This window comes from Perna viridis, chromosome 10 (genome assembly GCF_037379345.1).
Source record: "Perna viridis isolate PV_CMFRI_1.1 ecotype Kerala chromosome 10, ASM3737934v1, whole genome shotgun sequence".
Lineage (NCBI taxonomy): Eukaryota > Metazoa > Mollusca > Bivalvia > Mytilida > Mytilidae > Perna > Perna viridis.
In genome coordinates, this window is record NC_142454.1 from 17,283,570 (window position 1) to 17,306,779 (window position 23,210).

General features: G+C 33.4%; 1 protein-coding gene across 1 annotated transcript in view; it reads left to right on the forward strand.

The window, feature by feature from the left end:
- The first annotated feature begins 490 nt into the window (after positions 1 to 490).
- The window catches only part of LOC148604765 (uncharacterized), a 28,062-nt gene continuing 5,342 nt past the window's right edge, over positions 491 to 23,210 (forward strand). Inside the window, exons 1-8 of the mRNA XM_088547676.1 lie at positions 491 to 614; positions 2,467 to 2,538; positions 3,138 to 7,875; positions 9,759 to 9,989; positions 11,173 to 11,292; positions 12,189 to 12,346; positions 19,224 to 19,651; positions 20,315 to 20,555. Of these exons, the coding sequence (XP_088403802.1) occupies positions 6,967 to 7,875; positions 9,759 to 9,989; positions 11,173 to 11,292; positions 12,189 to 12,346; positions 19,224 to 19,651; positions 20,315 to 20,555 (2,087 nt within the window). The 5' untranslated portion in view covers positions 491 to 614; positions 2,467 to 2,538; positions 3,138 to 6,966. The remainder of the gene's footprint in view (positions 615 to 2,466; positions 2,539 to 3,137; positions 7,876 to 9,758; positions 9,990 to 11,172; positions 11,293 to 12,188; positions 12,347 to 19,223; positions 19,652 to 20,314; positions 20,556 to 23,210) is intronic.

The window sequence follows — 23,210 nt, forward strand, 5'->3', positions numbered from 1 at the left end:
GAAATTTTAAATAAATTGACAGAATTGCATTTAACACCACTTCGCAAGTAAAAACATTCACTGCAGCTCAGAAATATATCGGTCCTTCATTGTGTGAAATATCTAAGTGTTTCAAAATCTAGAAATTGAGATATCTTTATTTTTATTTCGCTAGGCGGCGAATTTTTGACAAGGGCCCGGCTTCAAGGGGTTGGTCTGGAAAAAGCTAACAGAATCTCTTCTGTGAGATATTTTGGCCCTTTTATTGCTGTATCTTAATGATAAAATGAACAAGGATGTGCAGCATATCGGTTAATTTTGCCGATGTAATCGATGAAGCTCTAACGAGTCGATTTTTCAGTGCATGTTTTGGCGGTGAAAAATATCGCATTCTGGCGTCATGTGTCACGTGACTTTTGCAGATTGCCGTCGCCATTTATTGACTTTGGCTTTCGGCAGTGACCAGGCCTTTTCAAGGAAGGGTCGAGTGTGGTGCGTAGCTCTTAATACTTAGTTACTTCCAGTGGAACGAGTACACAACTTTAACTGACGTCAGTTTCCGGTATATATTCTGATCATCGTGTGTGCTTATTTTTGTTCTGTTGTCAGGATTCACCAGAAGACGGATTATTTGGGTGAGTTATTACATTTACTTCGTATATTTGATGATTATTGTTGTGTAGTCACTCGGACTCCACGACACTATTAAAGTAAAGGTTTAATTGAGTTGATCCGTAAGTGCTTGAACTGTTACTTACTGCCCGTGTTTTTATTGTAATTCATGTCAAACGACAAATGATGTGTTAACTAAGCTCGGTCATGTCGGTAAAATGATTTACTAATGCGGCTTTAGGCTAGAAACCACTAATTCCACTTCCCATAGGCTTCTATGCTAATTTCACAATATTCAATTGCTTCTCTGGACTTTACCTTAACTTTAACCTGCAGAGGACTATACATCAGCATGATTCTACATATGTCAGCTCACAATCCTCAGAATGGCATGTGGGGTTAGCAGACTTGCAGTGCAGTACTGGTCACCGGAAGTGAAGTGTCTATAAATAAATAGCATGGGAAATCCCAGTGTTTTCACAAGATAGGGGTATATTTAGAAATCATTATGGAGATTAGGCTTCACATCACAAGAAGCAAAATGCACCCATAAAATGTACAGAAATGTTTTTCTTTGCAGAAACTGTTTAAATTTTTTAAATAAGATGAGAACTTTTTTCACAGCACTATGAGGAACAGGGGTAATTTCTGCGTAGGACTATTTTTGCGTACGTTCCAAATGCTTATTGGTTGAATTGGTGGTCTGTAACCTAAATTTATCCCCGGTGCAGATTTCGTCCGGCATTGTTTTTCTTTTATACATTACGTTACAATTTCTGGTCGCCTGCATTCCAGGAAAACAAAATTTTGGGAAAACATTTAATTCATCAATTTTAAGACCGTATTTTGAAAATCTTGCTTACATTTAATCATAAAGATGTGAAGGGAATACTGTCATACCTAACTTCCTATCACCTCTGTTGTAAGGTCAGCGGGTACAAAAAATTTAAGATGTTCAACAAGATTTGACACCCTAAATTAATACACATTGTTTAATATACCAAGACACTTATTTTAATGTTACTTAAGATATGCTGTAATACTACTGCATCTAACTGCTGTTTAAAAATATACAGATGTAAAGGAAATAGAAAATTATGTCTTTCTTTAAAAAATTGGTTTAAAAAACAGGACTTTCTCGAATACAAAACTATGGCTAATGGAAATGGCTAGATTGCAGGATTTTGCACCAAATATCCCAGATGGGGGGCCTTGAGCGGACCCTGGCCGTGAAGGTCATGCCCCAAGACAATGTCACGTTTAACATTTGTGTCAGTGACCTGTTTGGGTTTTTTCAATTGAAAGATTTTATTTGTCACTGATAAGTAATATGGATCAATGGTCTCATATTCGATGAAAATGTCATCGAACATTGCATTACCTGAGAAAATACTATGGTTACCAAAAGTTTTTACAAGATTAAAAAAAGCAAAATTGGATACATATTTTAATACATAATGTGCAACACAGTCCAGTTTCATCACTTTTGATTTTTTAAAACATAATCTGAAATGTTTGCCTCATTTCCCATCTTTACATTTACCCTTGGAAAACAAAATTGTGGCGACGATCTTGAAAATTGCTCTTGTCTTCTCCATAGTTTCCATTGCTGCTATTGCCAAGGAGTGTCCTTCTTGGATGCGTGGCTACTGTAGTCGAGTGGGGTACGACTACATTAGATGTAGAGGGGGTGACTGTGTCTCCATCACCATGCCCGTAGCCAGAAATTTTCAAAAGGGGGAGGGGGGGTATTTGTGCAAGAAAAAACTTAATAAGTCCCCGTAGATTTATTAAAAAAAAATTATATCTGACTTTTTTTTATCTGTCTTCCTTTTTGATTTGATTTGATTTTATTTTGTTTTACACTTGTTTCAGTTCACAGACAGCTGAACTTATGAAAGGATTTGAATGGAATGTTGAATCTGAGGATGGTAACACTTCAAAGAGGTATTGTTTTCGTTCAATCATCATTGTCTGAATTTTATTAGGGTGAGGGGTACCGATCATGAAAACCGACGTTTCATTTAGATGTGTAGCAATCAGAAGCATTAAGACATATATAGGATAATAATATCTATATTGCAGTTCAGTTTATCAGACGTTTGTGAGACTGAGTCCTGTTCCTGGACCTAGTGGTGTAAATGGCAGACATAATGCGCTAGTTATATTATGATTTTACTTGATCTGATGATTTTACAATGCAACATTAATCAATTGTCTAATTGATAAAACAAATCAGAATTGATTCAATCTACATTTTTTATCATGATGTTTTTAAAAGTGTACATACATGAACAATTCTTTATTGATTAGATGAGCAAATTCAAAGCAGTTAAGAAGTTGAACATTACAATGTATGTTTGATTGTCCAGATGAATATCTGTATCACTATATGAAAAAAAGCATGTGCTTCACTTTTTAGAGGATCTTCATTAAGAAAAAATACCTATTTCTTCTATCTTTTCAATGTATTTCTCTTAAGTCTACCTCTCCTTCTCAATTCACAGGCATTGATTGTTATCTTATTAAATCAATTTTGATTGTAGAGGGATCAAACGGATGTTTGAAAAACTGAATAGTAATGATTCTGAAGAGGAAACAACGTAAGTGTAGTTTTACATCTGCACGTTACCAATTCATTATTGATAACACTGGGGTAGGAAGGATTTTTTTTATTGGTACGGCTTAACAGTAAATTTTCAGAAAAATACTATATTTTATACAAAACGTAAAATATTGGTACTGATTTTTGAAATTATTGATATGACTGGAACAGCAGCAACTGTACCGCTTCCTATGCGCATGAGTAATAATTATATCCACCCTCCCAAGTCAGGGTTTTGAGTCCACTCTCGCTCCCTCAAAACCCTGACATCACTCATTCATATTTAGTGGGTATCGGCCAGCCAATTCCGATTGGTTGCTTTTCCATGTGAGAAGCACCAATGAAAATCGATTTAACATAAAAAGTCTGTGGAAAGGTAAACAATAATAATACGAGGTAATGGACAATCTGATATAGTAACTGTAACATGTTTGATGTCACAAATGATGCAATATGAGCAAAATGATTACTGTTGATTCTGTTTAGATTCTTTACTGAAAAAAAATGACGTTATGTGTAGCCACTTTGTAAATTATATCGAAGAGTTTCTATTAAATGTGATTTGATTGGATTTTGAATATGGGTTAAATTTAAGTAACTCACTAGATGGCGCTGGATGATACCCACTAAATATCAATGAGTGATGTCAGGGGTTTGAGGAAGTGAAGGTGGACTCAAAACCCTGACTTGGGAGGATGAATTATATCGTGAAATAATGTTTTAAATCAAGTTTTTTTTTAATAATTTTACAAATCAATTTGTAACTGTCAAACGATTTTAGCAAACGATGTGTCATATTTACAACGGTTCGAGTATTAATCATATTAATTAACACTTGAATTTTAATTTCTTCATTTATCGTATGCAATAAGTCAAATTTGTCATATTTTGTCAGTTTTTTTTTAATGCAGAAATAAAGAAAATGAGTGTAAAATGTAAGTTTTGATTTTTCTTTTTGTTTCATTTTGTTGTCTGATTTCACGTCACTGTATTTCATGTATTACATTGAGTTATTTTATGTGTACATTGTTCTGAGTACCGAATAGAAGTATCAGAATTCAATAGTTATCTCTTTCCATAGCACATTAGTTCATTTTTTTTAAAATTTACATTTCAACACGTAGACAATATAAGTCTAGCAGGGTGGGGGATTCGAGATTCCAGATAAAGAAGTTGGAAATTTTGGAAATGCGAATGGAATACATAATAGAAGAGGAGAGGAAGAATCTTGCTATAGTAAAAGACAATATAAAAAACCAGAAGAAACTTGAAACTTGAAAAGTTTTAGTTAAAAAAAGATGTTTTGATTGAGAGTATAAGTGTGTGTGTGTGTGTGTTTGAAATATTTGTTATTAATATATGTGTGTATGTATTAAATAATAAATTATTGAAGTGTTTCATGAATTACTTCATCAGAGTTTTAAACAAGAAATTTCTCTCTTTTTGTAAAGAACATGGTTTTTTATGGTTACTATCAACCTTGTGCAAAAAAAATTTAAAATCACAATTTTTCCAACTCATAGTTAATATCGCTGTATCATTAACCATGTGTATCATGAAAAGACTGAAATGACTTGTTTCAAAATGCACAACAACATGTTTGAAAAAGAATGAATTACCTCATCCAATGTTATATCTTTGGAGCTCTACATCTGTGTTTTAATTTCTTGCCTCTTTTATGTATACAGGCTTTTCAAAGGATGACTTTCACGAGTAGATGAATGACGTACAAAAATGGTTGATTGTCTTTAAGGATATTGACACTGGTGTTTCGAAATGACTCAATGTTTTATGTCATAAATTCAATGACCTACTTTCCCAAAGAACATTTATAAGTAGGTCGTAGTCAGTCATTACTCTATGACCTTCAAAAGAGCGGTTTGTTTTTAATGGTCACACAGATATTTTGGGGGAATTACTCACTTTTGATGTCAGTAGGTCGGAAATCTGTTCGTACTCAATGACCCTGTTTTCCTTGGAAATCTTTGGATTTTAGCTGCAGTAAGGTCATTTACATCCAAAAGACTTTTTAAAGGAGTGAAGGATGACCAGGTGTGCCGGAATGACTCATGGTTCAATGCTGTGAGGCAATGAAATCTTTAGTACTCATAACATGTAAAGATTAAAACCCCCAGATCATTTATTTGAGTTTGATATCATAATATTTCTTTATAAAGATCGCATCATTTTTGCAGGGGTTGTTCTTGTGGTCATCATTTATAAACTCTATTATGCTTTGGGGAGGGGTTGAAAATTATGACCCCATTCTCTGTATTGGGGTTTAAAGCGATGCTATACTACTTTCCTTAAGAGGGACAATACTTACAAGAAGAGAATCCTTTGGTTTGAGAAAATGCCAGGCTATTCGCTTGACACACCTACTGAAGAAGTAGCCGAATACATTGGCAAACATCCTATTGATTTGAATAGACACAGGAATGCCAAAGTGACAAATCAAGGGTACTTTCGTACTTTCACCAAATAGCAAACAAAAAGTTCAAATTGAGATCGAAACTGTATTGAAAACCATATATATAATACGAACAAGAATGGCAATCCTAATAGACAAAATGTAGATGACGATATGCAAAGTGTCATCAATCTGAACTCTACAAACATCCCTTCCTAAAAGAGATGGTACAGACCTCTGGCAAGCCACTAAATGTAATAAGCTTTACTGATTTCCAGTTAAAACCATTTGCAAATGCCTATAGGTATTCTATCATTGGTATTTACACGACATTTGATATTGACGCTTGCTTCGTCACTCTTATGGTATTTCAAGAGCACAAACTAAAACGGAAGGAAAAAAGCACAAGCCCAATAATTATGGGCCTAATTTATTTGCATTGGGATGGTGCATTTCACACCTATCAAGGTTTTTTTCCACGCATTGCCTCGATGCTTAATACGACAATATCTGAAACTCTTCTGTGTCAATAACGTTGTACATGTAATTGGTTAAGATGAAGAAAAAGGCTTTAAGTGAAAGCAATTACATAAGTCAAGCTTTCAAGATTCAGATTTGACTCTATGGACGAGGTTGTCGAGTGAGAATGCATCAAGACTTCTCAGAAACAAGGTTGGTGTGAGAGAAAAAGATTCCAAGCAAATACTGTCAGATTAATTTGGAGAACAGGGGCTTATAGAATCTAATAAAACTGTTGCTCGTGCCTTGTGCAGGATGTCTAAAAAGTTTATGTAAATATGGTTAAAGTGAATATGAATCTACAAAATATAAGGCCAAAAGAAAAAAGAAAAACAATGTGAACTTCTTTTCCGCATGCCTGTGCCTTGTGCATGATGCTAAAAATTACATGTATTTTATCTATTCATTTGTTAATTCAAAACAAACAATTTCTTATCATTTTTCTATATTATAACTATTTCACCATTGATCAGTAATAAACCTGGAAATATTTTTTTCTTGCAAATTAATAAATTTTATTTATCTCTTATTTTATCGGAGAAGATCACCTAGAAACTATAGACAATTATTTCATTCAATCTATTATCTAGTTTAATTTCGCTAAAACATTTAAAAAAAAATTCTTCTTTAAAAATACTAATAAGTTTCTCTTGTTACTTTATCAAAATATCTTTACATTCATTTTCATTTCACCCTAAATAAAAAAAAAGAAAAATTCTGGACGATATTTTACTGCTTCTTGTCGCTATTTCTAGACGCTTCTTGTCGCTAATTAGTGAGACCCGCGGTTCTCGGATTTATTTTCGCGGGAAATCTATTTTCACTTTCACTTTTAACCAGCATGGAAGCTTACAACAGTTCTAACGGAAAACTTCTGCATATTTCTCAAAATATCACAAGTAAATACAAGCCAAAAATATCATTAACCAGAAATGAGTACGACTTTAATAGCTGCACTTTTTTAATTTGTGAAAGCTTCGATTTTCAGTGTCCAACTCCACAGGCACAGTCAAAATGCATCACTTTTTGTTCGTGTGAAGAAACTCTCACTGACATTAAAATCTCAGCTTTACTAATAGAAAATATAAATGGAAAAACAATAGATTACTACATTATTGCATTTTCTCCTAAGAGATCACAATTTACACCTTTGCGAAAACTTCAGCTGACCAAAAAATTACTAGTATTCAAGCTTGTTGATGGACCCACTATTGTATGGATTGAGGATGAATCTCTTTACATAGGAACCTCTTCATCACATAATCAGTGTCGTTTATCAATATTCACCGTAGCTGGAAACTTACAGGAGGCAAAATTGATAGAAGTAAAGCAACACATGGGATATTATGCTGTTGTAGGAAAGCATAAAACAAACGAAGACACTATCAGTTTATTTTTTTATGTTCTTGTTCCTTCTCAGCAGATGTTTGGAACCTATACTGTAAAGGAGTGTGATGTTGGCACAATAGTTTCCCCTTTATATACAAATATTAGTGGATTAATTTTCGAAGATGTAAACATTTCAATAAAATGTGACAACTTGAATATTGAAAGTTCAGTATTAGCAGTGACAGAGGAAGGATATATTTTGAATTTTATTGATGGGCAACTTGTATTTGCTGTGCAAACAAATTCACATTTGGTGTTAGATGTTCATATATTCTATTTCCAATGTATCCCAGTTCAGCAAAAATATCTTGGCATATTCAGTGAGGGTGAGGTCAGAATATTTAGCATCGAAAAGAGAGAGGTGTGTAATAAAAATTTCAGAGCTTAAGAAAGCTTGCATTAGAGTAAATTGTTGTCATTTGTTTATGTGTTTAGTTCACAGTAATTGTTTAGAATAACAATAGAACACAATGATCACTATATTGACATTAAAATTCAAATATTAAGTATTAAAAAAAATATAACTACTACACTTCAGTGCTTTTAGCTCTATTCTTGCTGACATCCCTTTCACTTCTGTTGCAGAAAAGTTCTTCAGTGAAAAACTCAAGTCATTTATTTCATTTATTATATTGAGGTCTCACTTTGTTTAATAGGCGTAAGATCGGGTGACATTGCAATTGGAGCCAAGGGAACAGAAACTTGATTTGATTACTGCAAAACAATTCTAAATAGATAAATATATTATAGAATCAGTTCAGATATTTTTATGTTTGGAGGTATATTTCCACATAGCTATTACAATATGGGAAACCACCACTCGCCAGCTCGCCAAATATGAGTAGATGTGTAATTTGGCGAGTTCTCATTAGCTTATACTTTTCAATTTGGCGACCGTCATTTGATTGGCGAGTTCCAAGGAAAGTTAACCAGCCAACAGGTTATTTAAAATGTAAAACATCCCTTAACATCATACATTAAAAATATGTTCCCTACATTTTAAGACGTTTAGCTTGAATATGTCAAGTGAATTTTGGCATGATATGCACAATTTTATTGACTTGTAAGCATTGTTTACGATCTGTTGTACATTGTATGTATTCAAACGAAATTATCTTGGTAATTTGAGATATGTTACCTTACATATTAGTTGTTTATTGTGGAAATAAAATTGAACAAGAAGCAAATGATAAACATTTTCTTGTTTCATGATGAATCTGTTGAAATATAATTTTATTTTTAAAGTATGAGTTCAGAAATGAAGTACTTATCCTGTTACTGTAAAGTACATGAAAAACTTCAATGGGAGGTAATGTTCGAAAATGGAAAAGTTTTTGATAAATTTAAAAACAAATGAATTTGGCTAGATGAATTTCTATTTGGCTAGCAAGATCAATATTCCACTAGCCAGAATGGCAAATTGGGAAAAAAATGGTTTCCCAAACTGCTATTACGCTTAGTGCAGCCTTTAAATCTGATATCCTTTCTTTGGTATAAAACCTTAAATCCGCATTCACCAGATTCACTGTATGGGGAATGTGAAATTTGTCTATTATTGAATTTGAGTAATCAAGGGTACCAAGATTCTAACGTAAATGAAAAGAATTCCCTTCAGGGCCAAAGACTGGACACAGAAAACAGACACACACAACAAAGAACATAAAATAACCAAAATAATACATACAAAGAAACAAAAGTAAATGAGCAACTCAACTAAAAAGTTGGAGCTTGGACCCAGTGCCCCAGTAAGGTAAGCGTCCTCAGCTTTTGTATAAACAATTTTATCAAGATCTTTTACATGAAAATTTTCAGGTTCACCATAAAATCATACCTACTACATGTATATGGAATTTAATCTTTTTATGTCATCTTTCTAATTGATATAGAATACTGTGGAAGTACTTTAATTCGTGGACACCAGTTTTCGTGGATTAGGCAAAAACATAAGTTTGTGGATTCTTGAATTCTTGGTTTTGAAGTTTTCAGTATACTCATCGTTGAAAACCATATTTCATGGTTTGGCATACCCATAAAAACCACGAAAATTGGTACATGACGAACAATAATACTTTCACAGTAATGTGTTTTTTCAATGAGAAAAAAACTTTTTCCAACTAGTAGATTTCATTATTTGGGGTCATTTAATGAGAATACTTACAAATACTAGTTTAAGTTCTATGGTTAATTTCATGATATCCCTTTCTTTTAATAAAGCATTATTTATGAAGAGTATTTCAAATTCAGGTAGTTCATTCTTGGTCTGGAATCAAGGAGGTTCTGTGTGATGATTTTGTAAATAATGGAGGTCATCAACTGCTGGTATTGACTGAGGGCTTTGATGGCAAGTCTGGGTTCATATTGACTGATGTAGATATCGTACACACAGACACTACCAGTGGAAATGTTCAAAGAGAAAGTGAATCTGATAGAACTAACACTACAGCAGCAGTCACAGCTTTACAATCAAGATTGAGGGTATAATATATGGAAATGATTAAGATTACAATTATTCCAATTTTAACAAATTTCAAAATCTTACTTACCATAGTGAAACTTTTAAGATGCAATGGTTTGTATTTATTGTCCATTCCCTCTGATATGTTCTCTTTTTTTTTATTAAAAAGTCACAGTTTTTTTTTTGCCAAAGAAGAAAATTAAAGTTTTCAAAATGACAAATCTAAGAAATTACTATTCAGCAATGCATTAAGGTCAAACTTTGCTTTTCTGATGAATGCAAAATTAAGTCTAACAACAACGTACCGGTATTTTAATCTGATATTGTTTGTGCAGATTTGATATGACTGCAAAACATTTTGCTTTGTTATAATAGTATATCACAGTGTTCATTTTCTGTAGAGAATCTGTTTTCATGCAATAACTTAACATAACGAGAGGTAAGGTGTATATTTCAAAGAGACAAAAACCCCATTGGGATGAAAATGTTAGGCCAAGGCCACGACTTCAATGAACAACAAGGAATCCCTCATACCAAAGAGCAGGCTGCAGCTGGCCCCTAAACATCATTACACACAGGTTCAGCAAAAGAGTTACCCCTTTATACTCAAGTAATATAAAATTAAACTAAAGGTGGAAACAAAACAAGACATACAGAGGCTAGAAATTTCTGATTTGGGACAGGCGCAAAAATGGGCCAGGTTTAAGTACCTTGGCTTCATCACAACCCCCCCCCCCCTTCAAAATCTGACCACTGTGGAAAAATATTACACAATTAAACATACATAAAAATCAGTTCGAAAAGGTCGGAGTCCCTTGTGACAATAGAAATCAAGAAACTGAATATAAATTACACAATTAGTATATGTTCTATAAGTCAGTGGATCTGTTTGAAACTTGACCATTAAAGGGAGGTTGGTATTATACTTATGTTTGGGGTAGTGATCCCAGCTATTTAAGAAATAAGAGAAAAGTGTTAATAGTGTAATATTTTTTCCACAATAGCCAGATTTAAAGGGGGTGGGTTGCGATCACGCCAAAGTACTTTAATCCCGTAACCATGTAATCTGCTATATAGAATCTCATTTTCCCCTGGCGATTTTACACTAGAAGTATACTTTTTACAAATTTCCACAACCAAAGACTGTTTAACATACAGAAAAAATATGACTTTGTGGTTCTCTATGTTTTTTTTAAATTTCAGAATGAAGTAGTATCATTAAATGAGTTAACCTCAGATGTTCATCATAGAAAACAACACATAGCAGAACTATGGTCAAAATCTGCCAAGTTAAACCAAGGAACTTCTGTTGATTGTGTTCAAGTATGTTATGTGTAATTTACCATGTAATGGGTAATTGTTTTAGATGTTATATTTAAATTTAACATTTTTTTTATGGTATTCATGAAAAATATGCCAGATATAGAAGCAAGAGAACATAGTTATAAACAAAGATGCTTTTGAGATAGAAAAAAAAGTTATAATTTTTTAATGCTCTGAATGGCTTAGGTGATTTTCTAAGGTATTTTAAATACATAACTCTGACTCTAATAATGGTCAAATAACTTTGTACATTTATCCTGGAATTACAGAAATTCATGTTTGACTACATTGGCTGATACTCATTTCCTTGTTACCAGTCTAGTTCTGTGTTTTTTAATAGTTCTGACTTTTTGTCGAGACATATTGTGGAGTACCATTGTCCGTCAGTCCATCTTATTTTTCTATTTAAAGTTATGGGACTTTATTTATGCATAACGGTAAATGGGCGATTTTTTGTTTTTGAATACAACTCAGATACTATGAATACATAAATCAAATACCCTTGCACATTGTCCATGAAACTTTGATGAGAAAACCTGGCTAGTTTTCACTATTATGGGTTATTCTATGAAAATTTTCCTGTATATAATATTGTAACCCATGCATGAAATGGTTGTTTCTGTTCTGTTGGTCAGTATAGTGATTTATTAGACCATTAATTGCAATCACTTTTTTGCATAATCTAATTTTTGGAGTTTTGAAAGTCTCAGCTGATTTTGATATACAAGGGGGATAATCCAACTTATGGGTTTAAAAAGATTTGTCTTTTTGAAATTATGTCATTTTTTGACAGTTTGCTCTAAATATTTTATTTAGATATACATGTATATTGTGAAACGGAACTACATGTATGCTTTTATCAATCTAATGCCGTATTATATTGTTGGTGATTTCAGAATCCAATGCTTGTGAGTCTCATTGGTAATGATGATAATGAATTAACCACTGTGTTACATGATGAGGAAACATCTTCAATCAAATTCAGGGCTGTATGGAAGAGGATCCATGAAAAAATTCTTGTGGTTGGTGTTGAATTAACCAATACATCAAAAAGGTATGATTGTTTGCCACATTAGTGTTGGCTTTTACTCTTTCTTGTTACCAGATTATATTAAAAAAAAGTCTCCCCTCACAATTTGTTCTAGCTGTTTAAATGTGAATCACATTCTTATAATCTTGTATATTGTATGTAATACTGTAGTTTGGTGTGTATAATATACAGTTATGTATTATGTGCATTGAATTTTGAAGGTCAAAATGTGTGAAAAAAACGTTTTTTAGACATTAATGGCAGTAGAATTTTGAAAGACAAAAGATTGATATTTTGCACTTGATCGGTCAATATATTTACATTTATCCAGTATTTCCTACATAAATATGAAGGAAAGAAACTTTTATTCACACTTGAACTTAAACCAGGCAAAAGTGTCAAAAAGTGATTTCAGCAATTACTAATAATTTATATTGCATTGGGTAGGACCCCATGTGAAACGAAAAACTTACAAATATTTTTTCCATAAAATCCAAGATGGCCGAGATATGGCCGCCATTTTGTTTTCTGAGAATTTACTAGGAAAATGACAATTTTCAGGTAAAAAACATGAAAAATTAAGACATCAATTATTTAGAATGTTTTAAAGACATAGTGAATGAACTAATTTTGCTAAATAAAGTATAATTAGCCTTTTATAAAACAACAGGCAGATTGTTATAATCAGTGATCAAAACTCTATAAATAGGTTTTAAAATTTGGAAATTTGCCAATTTTTAAAAATTCCTTATTTTAGCCACATGTTATCTTCTTCCAATTGCTAAAGAAACGCTTTTAAATTTTATTTTTTTTATGGAAACATGATGATGCATCCAAGATAGTGGAGTGGATAACCTCAGAATTTCACCAAAATATTTAAAATTATGATACAAGCACCAAATTTTGCAGAGTTATACCTTATTATATACTTGTTTCAATAAAAGCATGAGCCACCTTGATTTTGCATTTTTAAAGATGGCCGCTAACTTTTAAAAAATGGCAGTTAAAACCAGTCTTCCATTTCCTCAAGAAAGGTCAAAAGGTCAAGTTAAATTTGGATAATGTCATTATTCAAATGATTTTTGGTATTGTAATGATACAGATATATTTAGGATATCTAAATATAGTCGCTTGATGTTGTTTTGGTTTGCGCTTCCGCTAATTTTGCTTGAAAAGTTAAAAATGTGCAAACCAATTTCAGGATGGGTCAATTAAAATTTCTATCTACTCGCTCTGTTTTGCTCACTTGAGATCACATTGACTTTAAACCATGTACATGCATAAAATGAGTGTCTAAGATATGACAATAAGTATTTGTCTTTTATCAAAGCCGAAATATTGGAAAAATGGAAATTTTCAGATTTTCAAATTTTCCCCATTATTGTTTTGAATTTTGTAATTTCATCTTATATATGATATCAAATTAGTAAAACTGTCACATAATACTGTGAAATGATTTACCCTTTAATATCAGTAAAATAGATATTTTTAGCAGGCTTTGATTAAAAAAAAAAATAACGGTTTTAGACATTTTTTCTGAATCTGACTTTACTCTGTTTTATAATTTTTCATTTGTGTAATTTGAATAAAACATGCCTTGTATTCATTTTTATTATTAGGTCATATACAAATTAGTTGCATACACTACCAGGGCACATACTGGTTCTACTTTTAGCCGTGAAAATTCTCAAAAATGTATCTTGATTCGCCCCAATTCAGATTAAGGTGTCATGTCCGGATCAACGAAGTGTGCCAATGCGGCAAAATCGAACAAATAAGGTCTGGGCATATGTCCTTTGGATGGCGTAGAGATCGCATGGGAGTTATATGGTGTAAAATGAATGATTGGGTTAGGCGTAGGAACAACACCATCGAACCTAGTTGAATCTCGTACAATATAGTGTATCCAAGAATTAAAGGTGGTTAAAGGATAATCCCTCGGCTTTTTTAAAGTCTCAGCTTGTTTCTATGATTCATAACATTTAATCTAATTTGAAAAGTTTAGGACAGGTAGTCTCAAACACAATTATATATTATTGCAGTTTCTTATAATTGTTCAAGTTTTAAGATTTTTCATTTTTTGACATGTCGAAAAAGATTCGATTGTCAACATCTCCTGAGGAGAAATGTTTCTTTTGTTAGACATTGATATCCCCTACTGATCTACCAGATAAAGCAGCCCTCAAAAGTACCTTTTGAAACTAGGTGGTCTTTTGGCCACCAACCTTGAAATTTTAGTGGCCAACACAAATTTTAGGTTGCCAGCCAAAAAAAGTAGGTCGCCAGAAAAAATGTTATCACAAGTTCAAGTAATACCATGTATTTTCATTTTGTCTGGGTCATTGACTTTTTTAATTTTTAGTGTATATTTGGTTTTAGTTTTTCATGTTGTCTGGTGTCCTTGTTCGTTAAAAAACTTGTCAAAAGTGTTTGTTTTACTTTCTCCGCCATTACAGGGAATTAGAAACCATCGATGACACGCTTGAAATCGTTTTCAAAATCTCGTTACTTTCAAACGTACTGGTGATAATTGAGTAACATATGAAAAATACCGGCTCGGACATGATTTTTTTCTGGATTTTTCGGTCGCCAGTCAATATTATTTCAAGTCGCCAATTGGCGACTTTGATATTGTTTTCAGTCGCAAAAACGTTAAGTCACCAATGCGACCATTTCACTAGACTAAATTGAGGGCTGTAAAGTCAAAGCGGGATATACTCTCCTGGCAAAAATATCCTTGAGTTCAAAAGATTGAATGAGATGCCAGTACCCTTAGATATAAGTCGAATAGATGATGACCAGGGTATCGAAATAATTTTAGATAGTATATAACTCTGCAAATTACCATCATTCTTGCAGGCTATTTTTCAATAACACAAAATGAGAAAGTACCATGAAACGAAGATCTGTTAAAACTGAAGATCAAGGTGAAACATCTAAATTAATCAGAAAAAGAAGCTCAGTTGAGAAAGAGGATGTTGCAAAAAGATTCTTGTGTTCAAAGAGTAACCAAGATTATAGTGGTAATCAAAAGAATGTAATCCAGGGACAAAGACCAGACATGGAAAAGAGACATACGCAACTGAAACATAAAGTAACTAAAATCATACATACAAAGTAACAAAAGCAAATGAGCAATTCAGACTCCACTAAAAACTGGGAGCATGGACCAGGTGCACCGGTAGGTTAAGCGTCCTCTGCTTTTCTAGAAACACCCGCCGAGTTGCTCATAAAAAGTCAAGTCCAGGGTAGACTAAAGAGGAAAGGAAAACTATGACATGTTGAACAAATCAGTTTTCATGGCACAGATGGATACACCGTAACGATCCACGAGTTTATGATGACAACCATAAAACTTCTGTAGTGATGATTTCAATCTTGTAGCAACATAACCCTTTTCCAGAAGCCTATTTGTCAGAGTTCTAGCGCAATACAAAAAGTCTACGTAGTCTCGGCAAGCTCTGGCATAACGTATGAGTTGTGATATGAACACTCCATGCGCATGTGTGGAAGGGATACATCATAATGCTAGTACAAGAGGGACTTAATCGTTGTGCTTTCGTCTTGCAAGATCAAAATCTTTTTTTTTGCAAAATGTCATTGCACAGGAGTTAAATTACCACCTAAATGCTAACGTCTTATACAATCGCGAAAGGAAGGTGTTAATTAAACGAAAAAATTTCTGACAAGAAAAGTGAGGAACTCACTAACGAACTGTTATTTGCAGAACTTATTACCATGTAGATGAATCTCAAAGGGCAAATCCTGGTGATGTTGTCTTTAAACTTGCTGATCCTTGGTCATTGTACGAGAAAATGTTGCGTGATTTTCCCCATCCTCAGTAGATGTCAACTGAACTCACCTGAAAAACAGATATAAAGCTTACCACAAAGGGAGGGAGGTAATATTTGTGTTCGAGAAGGATGTTGGTCAGTCGATGCTCACTTCTAGCGATTATACCAATGCTATGTATCTGGAAAGGCAGCAGAGATCGCGCCAGAGGATATGAGTCAACACAAGATACGTGTCAGTAGCACTTTTGACGAAGTATCCATGACTGAATGAAACCGTTTCTGAACTCTCTTCTAGCTCAAATTGAAAATTGAGTTATTGATTCTGATCTGGCCATTTCTCAATTATTACTGTGTAACTTTCATAAAAAAGCAGCTAATGAAGGCAATTGTCGAAAAAATATTCTACTGATTGTGAGCTTCCTTTTGCGATCTATGTTGGACTCCTTCTTTTTACAAAGACAAGAAAGTGTAATTTTATTGATTTGTTATTTGAACATGGTATTTGCATATCGTATGATCTTGTTCTAAAATTTGTACTGTATTAGATGATGCTGTGATTCAAAAATATTTGGAAAATGATGTGGTCTGGCCTTCACTTTTGAGGAAAGGTGTCTTCACGACTTTAGCTATTGGTATAGCCAATCACTAAAACTCTCTGACTGGAGGCAAGAGTCCTACCTTTTCCACGCTTAAAGGCTGTGATACAGTTTCTGCCTTTATTTGGAAAAGGCAAATTCCATGTATGCAAGCCTGGAATGTCTTTCCAGGTGCAATGGAGGTATTTTGTCGATTGAGTCTATAATTGATAAAATTGGTTCTGATTGTGTCATTATTGAATCACTCAACGTAATTATGTATGACCACCCCAATCAAAAAACAAACAACGGTTGCTCTTTTTGCAAGAAAGCGAAAGCCTTATAACGTTATCCCACCATCCAAAGCTGTATTGATAGTGTGTATAAAAAGAGATGTATTGCAAGCAGGTCATACTTTGAATCGGATGATGGAACTACCGCCTCCAGATAGATGTGATTGGCAATGGCAAGACAATGTGTGGGTGCGATATTGGACTTCACTGCCGCAAATAGTGGCATCATGCCAAGACCTTTGAAGTACAGATACAGGCAGCTATGCTCTGGAAATTGTAAGCGCTACCAATCCAGATTGCAGTACAGAGCATTATGCAGTTGTAAAAAGTTGTTGTAAAAAAGTTTTTCATCGAACATTCATATGCGCATTACCAAACAATTAAAAGCATTCTAACTTAAAGAACAAACGTCTTACTGTCATATGTATTATTTAAACGGCATTACTATAACCATTTGAGGTAAAATTACCCATTTTGAAAAATATTGGGAAAAATTATCAATCCGAAAATTTTCATTTTTCATATTTTTGGCATTTCACAACAACAAAAATGTTTTATGATACCTAAAGTGGTATTTTATACACACACATTTATATACAGAGGGTTCAAAATCTGTATGAGCACAATTGTGTAAAAATGGCGAGCACATTTTATTGACCTACCATGTAATAGATTAACATACCTTGATTTTATTCGGCAAAATTGGCACATGCGCATAAGAAAAAAACCTTTCGCGGATAAATTAGGATATTCTTAATATCCTAGGACAATTTCTATTCCAAAAATAATTTGAATGATGACAATATCGTAAATCACCTTGACATAAAGACCATTCTTGTGCGAATGGGAATTAGGTTTTGACCGACATGTAAAAAAGTGGCGGCAATCTTATAATATGGCGAAATTGAAGTGGCTCACGATTTCATTTGAAAGAGCATACATTGAAGAATATGTGTGCAAAATTTGGTGCTTGTATCATAATCTTAAATATTTCATCAGGTTCCCTCCTCACTACATGTTATTAAGACATTTAAACTTGATTTGAAGAAAATATCATTTAAAATTTAATACTTAAAGATGAATTTGATGATAACATAAACTTTCTTTCAGTAACATTTCACTTCCGATTTGTTGTTAACATTATGGAATCTCTTTTCTCTTACGAAAATCTGTTATTTTTTTGCCAAATCTTATATATTAATGCATAATATACACCCCCATGTTTTGGAAATGATTTCTATATAAAAATATGCACATTATACACACCAAAATATGGTACTTCAAATGTGTCATTATTTTTTCAGTGCAATCCCATGTCAGGAATTTCTGGCCTTTGTATGTATAGTTTTGTTTTCACTTTCAGTTTACTTTCATTTTGCTAGAGTCCATAAGAGCAACACTTTTTCGCTGTACCTGTGTATAATATTGTTTTTGGGCCAGCTGCAGTCTGCCCTGTGGTGTAAGAGTTTCCTCATCATTGAAGACCCATGGGCGTCCTTGAGCTGACATTTTTCATTCCGATGTGATTGTTGTCTCATTGACATAATCATCTTGTTATAAAATATTTCATTTTGGAGGGAAGCTGGCTTTTGCCTTTGATTGTTATCACAGCTGTATAAACATGTCATGTTCACAGCTGTTTATCATTACTATCATCCAAATTTTTTAAAGCATCAACTATAATCATCAAAGAGTAATCAATGGAACCAAAATTAGAGATGTAATCAAAAGAATATACTCCAAATATAAAGACTAGACTGGGAAAATAGACAAACACAACAAAAAACATGAAATAACCAAAATAACACATACAAAGAAACAAAAGTAAATGAGCAACCTGGAATCCACTAAAACTGGGAGCAGTTGGACCAGGTGCATCAGTAGATGAGCACCAGTCAACAAATAAACAGTGCATACTATCTCTCTATGTATGGAAAATCTCTGTATGCTAATGCATTGTTTAAAAAAAAGTCATCCATATTTATAAATAGATGAATAGATGGTGGTATGGAGCCAGTTTATCCATGAAAAGATTAACCTGCTGCTACTTGCATGTTTATTTATGTGGCAAGTTTTGATTTAACATAGTATAATCACATGATAAATTAGGTCTGTTTTTTCAACTTCAACTTCTACAACAGTACATGTACTGTTGTAAGTAGGGTTTCAAATTATGAGATTAAACTAGTAGAAATAATCCAAATTCCAGTTGAAATGAGAATTTTATTTTCTTCTTCAGCTCAAAAGTGGTTTCTATGGTAATGGTACCAACAGGTCAAGGAAGTAAACAAGTAATGACCTTCACTTCTGCTTGCTTTGACCTTGGAAAATTAACAGCAACCAAAAATATTTTTTTCAATGCATCAAAAAGAAGAAAAGTTTTATCTACTTCTATATCAAATTTTGAAGGATGCGAGACCTACCAGCTAGAGTCTGGACATTCTGCTGTACTCCTGTGTAAGACAGATGTGCCAAGTTTCACTACAATCCCAGAGATAAACTTTACCATCTCAGTGCACATTATTGAAACTGCAGATAATTGTGTTAATAAAATAAATGAAATTTTACATGCAGGGGAAACAACTCTGTCTGCCTTAGATGTAGTTGAGGGAAAATACGATATTGAACTAAACACCTGTTCCAAAATTCATCCCTTTCAGCCTACAGGTGAGTTGATTAGACTTTGTGGCATAAGCATGGATTGAAAGAAGAAAAGTTGGTGATGAAACAAGAAATATTCATAAAAGGGTCTTAATATTTACAGCTTATAGATCTACCATTATCATTCCTACTGTATAATACAAAGTATGCAAGCTTTTTAGGTTGTTTTTCTATTCTTTTTTTTTGTTGCCATTTTTAAATCATAGATATTTTTCTTACCGTCTTTATTGAAAGACAGGTTTCCATGCATTTTTTGTATATTGACAATCGTACTTAACAGAACTCTTAGTTTTACTCATAATTAAGTAGCTGACAAAGTTACTGTGTCATTGTTTTACTGTTTTGTTTACCTTGGATGAGACATCTGATATGCAACTTGACGAATGTTTCTAGATAATATAGGACACTTACCTTACCAGTGCACCTGGCCCATTCACAGTGCTTTTTATCGGAATACAGGTTGTTCATTTACATTGGTTTCTATGTACTGGTATGTGTCATTTTGGTTACTTCATGTTCTTTTTGTGTGTGTATTTTCTTTATCATTGGTAATCTTTCTCCCTGGATTATGTTTTTTAAATTACCATTCGAAATTGGTTCCTTTGATTTGTTTTTGAAAACATGGTTCAACATTTTCTGAAATCTTCGTTCATTTTGGTTCTCTTTCAGAGTTACAGAGAGATGTGCTAACACTGAATTTTGTACAAGTTTTGATGTTGATGTTAGTTAAATCAACAAGATTTCCACTCTCCCAGCTGTCACTATGGCTACAGAAGAAAGCTGGTGCAGTATGGGTAGAGGAATATGACTGCATGGTCTTTGAATGTAAACCAGTATTAAAGGGTACCAGATTGTATCTAGATAATAGTTCTGGAACCTCAAAGGATGTAAAGATGAAAATTTATACAAGGTAAAATAAGCAACATTTTTGAAAGCTGAATGAGGGGTATGTTGTTTTACCCTTGTCTGTCTGTCTGTCAAACTATTTTTGTATTTGTCAAACCTATTCCGTCACTCTTATGAGGCTGACTTTATAGCTGCTTTGATCTAAAAGAAAGAATATCGTTTGGCTAGATCCTTTAATCTCAGTTTCCGCTATATAGATGACATTATCTTTAAACAATCCTAATTTGGGATTCTACTCAAAAGAACTTGAGATTGAGGATACTACAGACATTGTAAAGTCAACCTCATACCTTAACCTACACTTAGAAATCGATGGTCAAGGAAAACTTTTGACCAAACTTTACGACAAACGTGATGACTTTTCATCCAGAATTGTCAACTTTCCTTTCATCTGTGGCAACATCCCTTCAGCACCTGTGTATGGAGTGTTCATATCACAACTCATACGTTATGCCAGAGCTTGCCGAAACTACGTAGACTTTTTGTATCGCGCTAGAACTCTAACAAATGGGCTTCTGGAACAGGGTTATGTTGCTACAAGATTGAAGTCATCACTACAAAAGTTTTATGGTTGTCATCATGAACTCGTGGATCGTTATGGTGTATCCATCTGCACCATGAAAACTGATTTATTCAACGGTTCATAGTTTTCCTTTCCTCGTTTGTCTACCCCGGACTTGACTTTTTATGAGCAACTCGGCGGGTGTTTCTAGAAAAGCAGAGGACGCTCAACCTACCGGTGCACCTGGTCCATGCTCCCAGTTTTTAGTGGAGTCCGAGTTGCTCATTTATTTTTGTTACTTTGTATGTATGATTTTAGTTACTTTATGTTCTTTGTTGTGTATGTCTGTTTTCCATGTCTGGTCTTTGTCCCTGGATTGCATTCTTTTGATTACCGCTATAACCTTGGTTCCCTTGATTACTCTTTGTAAAAGTATTCTCTGCAACCACTTGTTACAGTCACTTTAGTCACTTGATACTTTGGTGCAAGCTTCAGATAGGTGTATTATTTTGTGGATTTGAATTTAGATTTGTAACACTACAATTATCTTTTATATTTTGATCATATACTTATGTTGGGGTACCTGTGGAATCACTAAAGGGCATTGGCTCACAGGTTTCTTGTTTTAGAGGAGAAATATTAAGCATTATTAAGAAAGTTTTATGATCTTTTTAAAAAAAACAGTCTATGAGAAAAACTTAGAACAGTTCGCCATTTCTAAATAAAATGTTCTTCAGTCTTGGAAGACTCAGAAGGATTCTAGTTGTTTTCATATTTATTGAGACAGAACCTCAGTGACATCTTGTAAGGCTTAAAATTGTTCTGTTGGAAATGGCTTAATTTGGATTTTATAAGTTAACATTTTAATGCAGGTGAATAGGGGAGTTTTTTTTAAATATAATTTTAGGCTTTGCCTATGAAGGAGAGAGCTCTTTGTATTCAAATAACAACTTTGTTATGGGTGATGTATTGGTCAAGGGTAAATATGCTAGACAGTCTGATATGCACTGTGAATTCCTTCAAATATCACTTTTTAACTACATAATTCATTTCTGAAATAAATCAGGAAATCTCACATATTCCCACCAGTTGATACATCACCGATAGCAACATGGCTGTGCATCATCCAAAGTTGTTATTGAGTACTGGAAAATAAAACCAAGTGTTTTGACAAATTTGAAGTATTTGAAAATCTAGTGTTTGTAGCTGGTTATAAATGTATGAGGTTCAGTACAAATAGGTTGGTTTCTCTAGGCAAACCTTGAAATTATATTACTTCCATAGGGTCCAGACATCCAATAATTCTAAGTTTACCATAGACTTTGAAACTGTCAAAACAATAATTGTAGGAGATGTAATCCATTCCTAACAAGTTTTGTCATGTTTGTCATTTGGTCGAAGAATAACCTCATAATCTCATTTAAAAAGGTGAAGGCTTGGTTATCCATTGAGTTTATGGTCAAGCATTTATCATACCAGCTTAATATCTCTACAAATTATAGCAACCACTCATTACTTGCTGTTAAGCATGCTAAGCTAATTATAGGTCTTTACTGTACATTAACCTGACAAGGTGGTGGAGATGTAATCTATGGATTTTAACATGTCATTTATGACATTGTAAGAAGATTTGTATTTTTATCTTCGATTTGATATTCAAGTAATTTAAGTACAACTGTTTATATGAATCAGACTGGGCATTCTTATATTCTGGATAAAAATTGATTTTATTTCATTATCAATTCCCAAGCAAAGTTTGGGGGTATATAGGAATTTCCCTGTCTGTTTGTCTTTCTGTCCTTATCTTTTAAGCATATCTTGTTCAGCAGATTTTGATGAAATCGAAGACAACTCTTAGTTATCATATGTAACTGTGCAGGAAGAAATGAAATTATTGTTTGATGTCTTCAAAGGGAGGTAATTCAATTTAAAGGCATAACATTCTCACAATATTTCTAATTCCAAGTCATTTTCAAACTAAAGCACTATATATATTTGCAGACTTGAGTTTGTCTACCTTAAACAGAATTCCATTTTTTTAAATTCCATATTAACTGTGCTGTGTATTTATTTCTGGTTCTTCTCATTTTCAATGTTTTATCTGCTGTTGAAAATCGGGTATTGGTATTGGAGGTCAAACTCTTATAGCAGGAGATT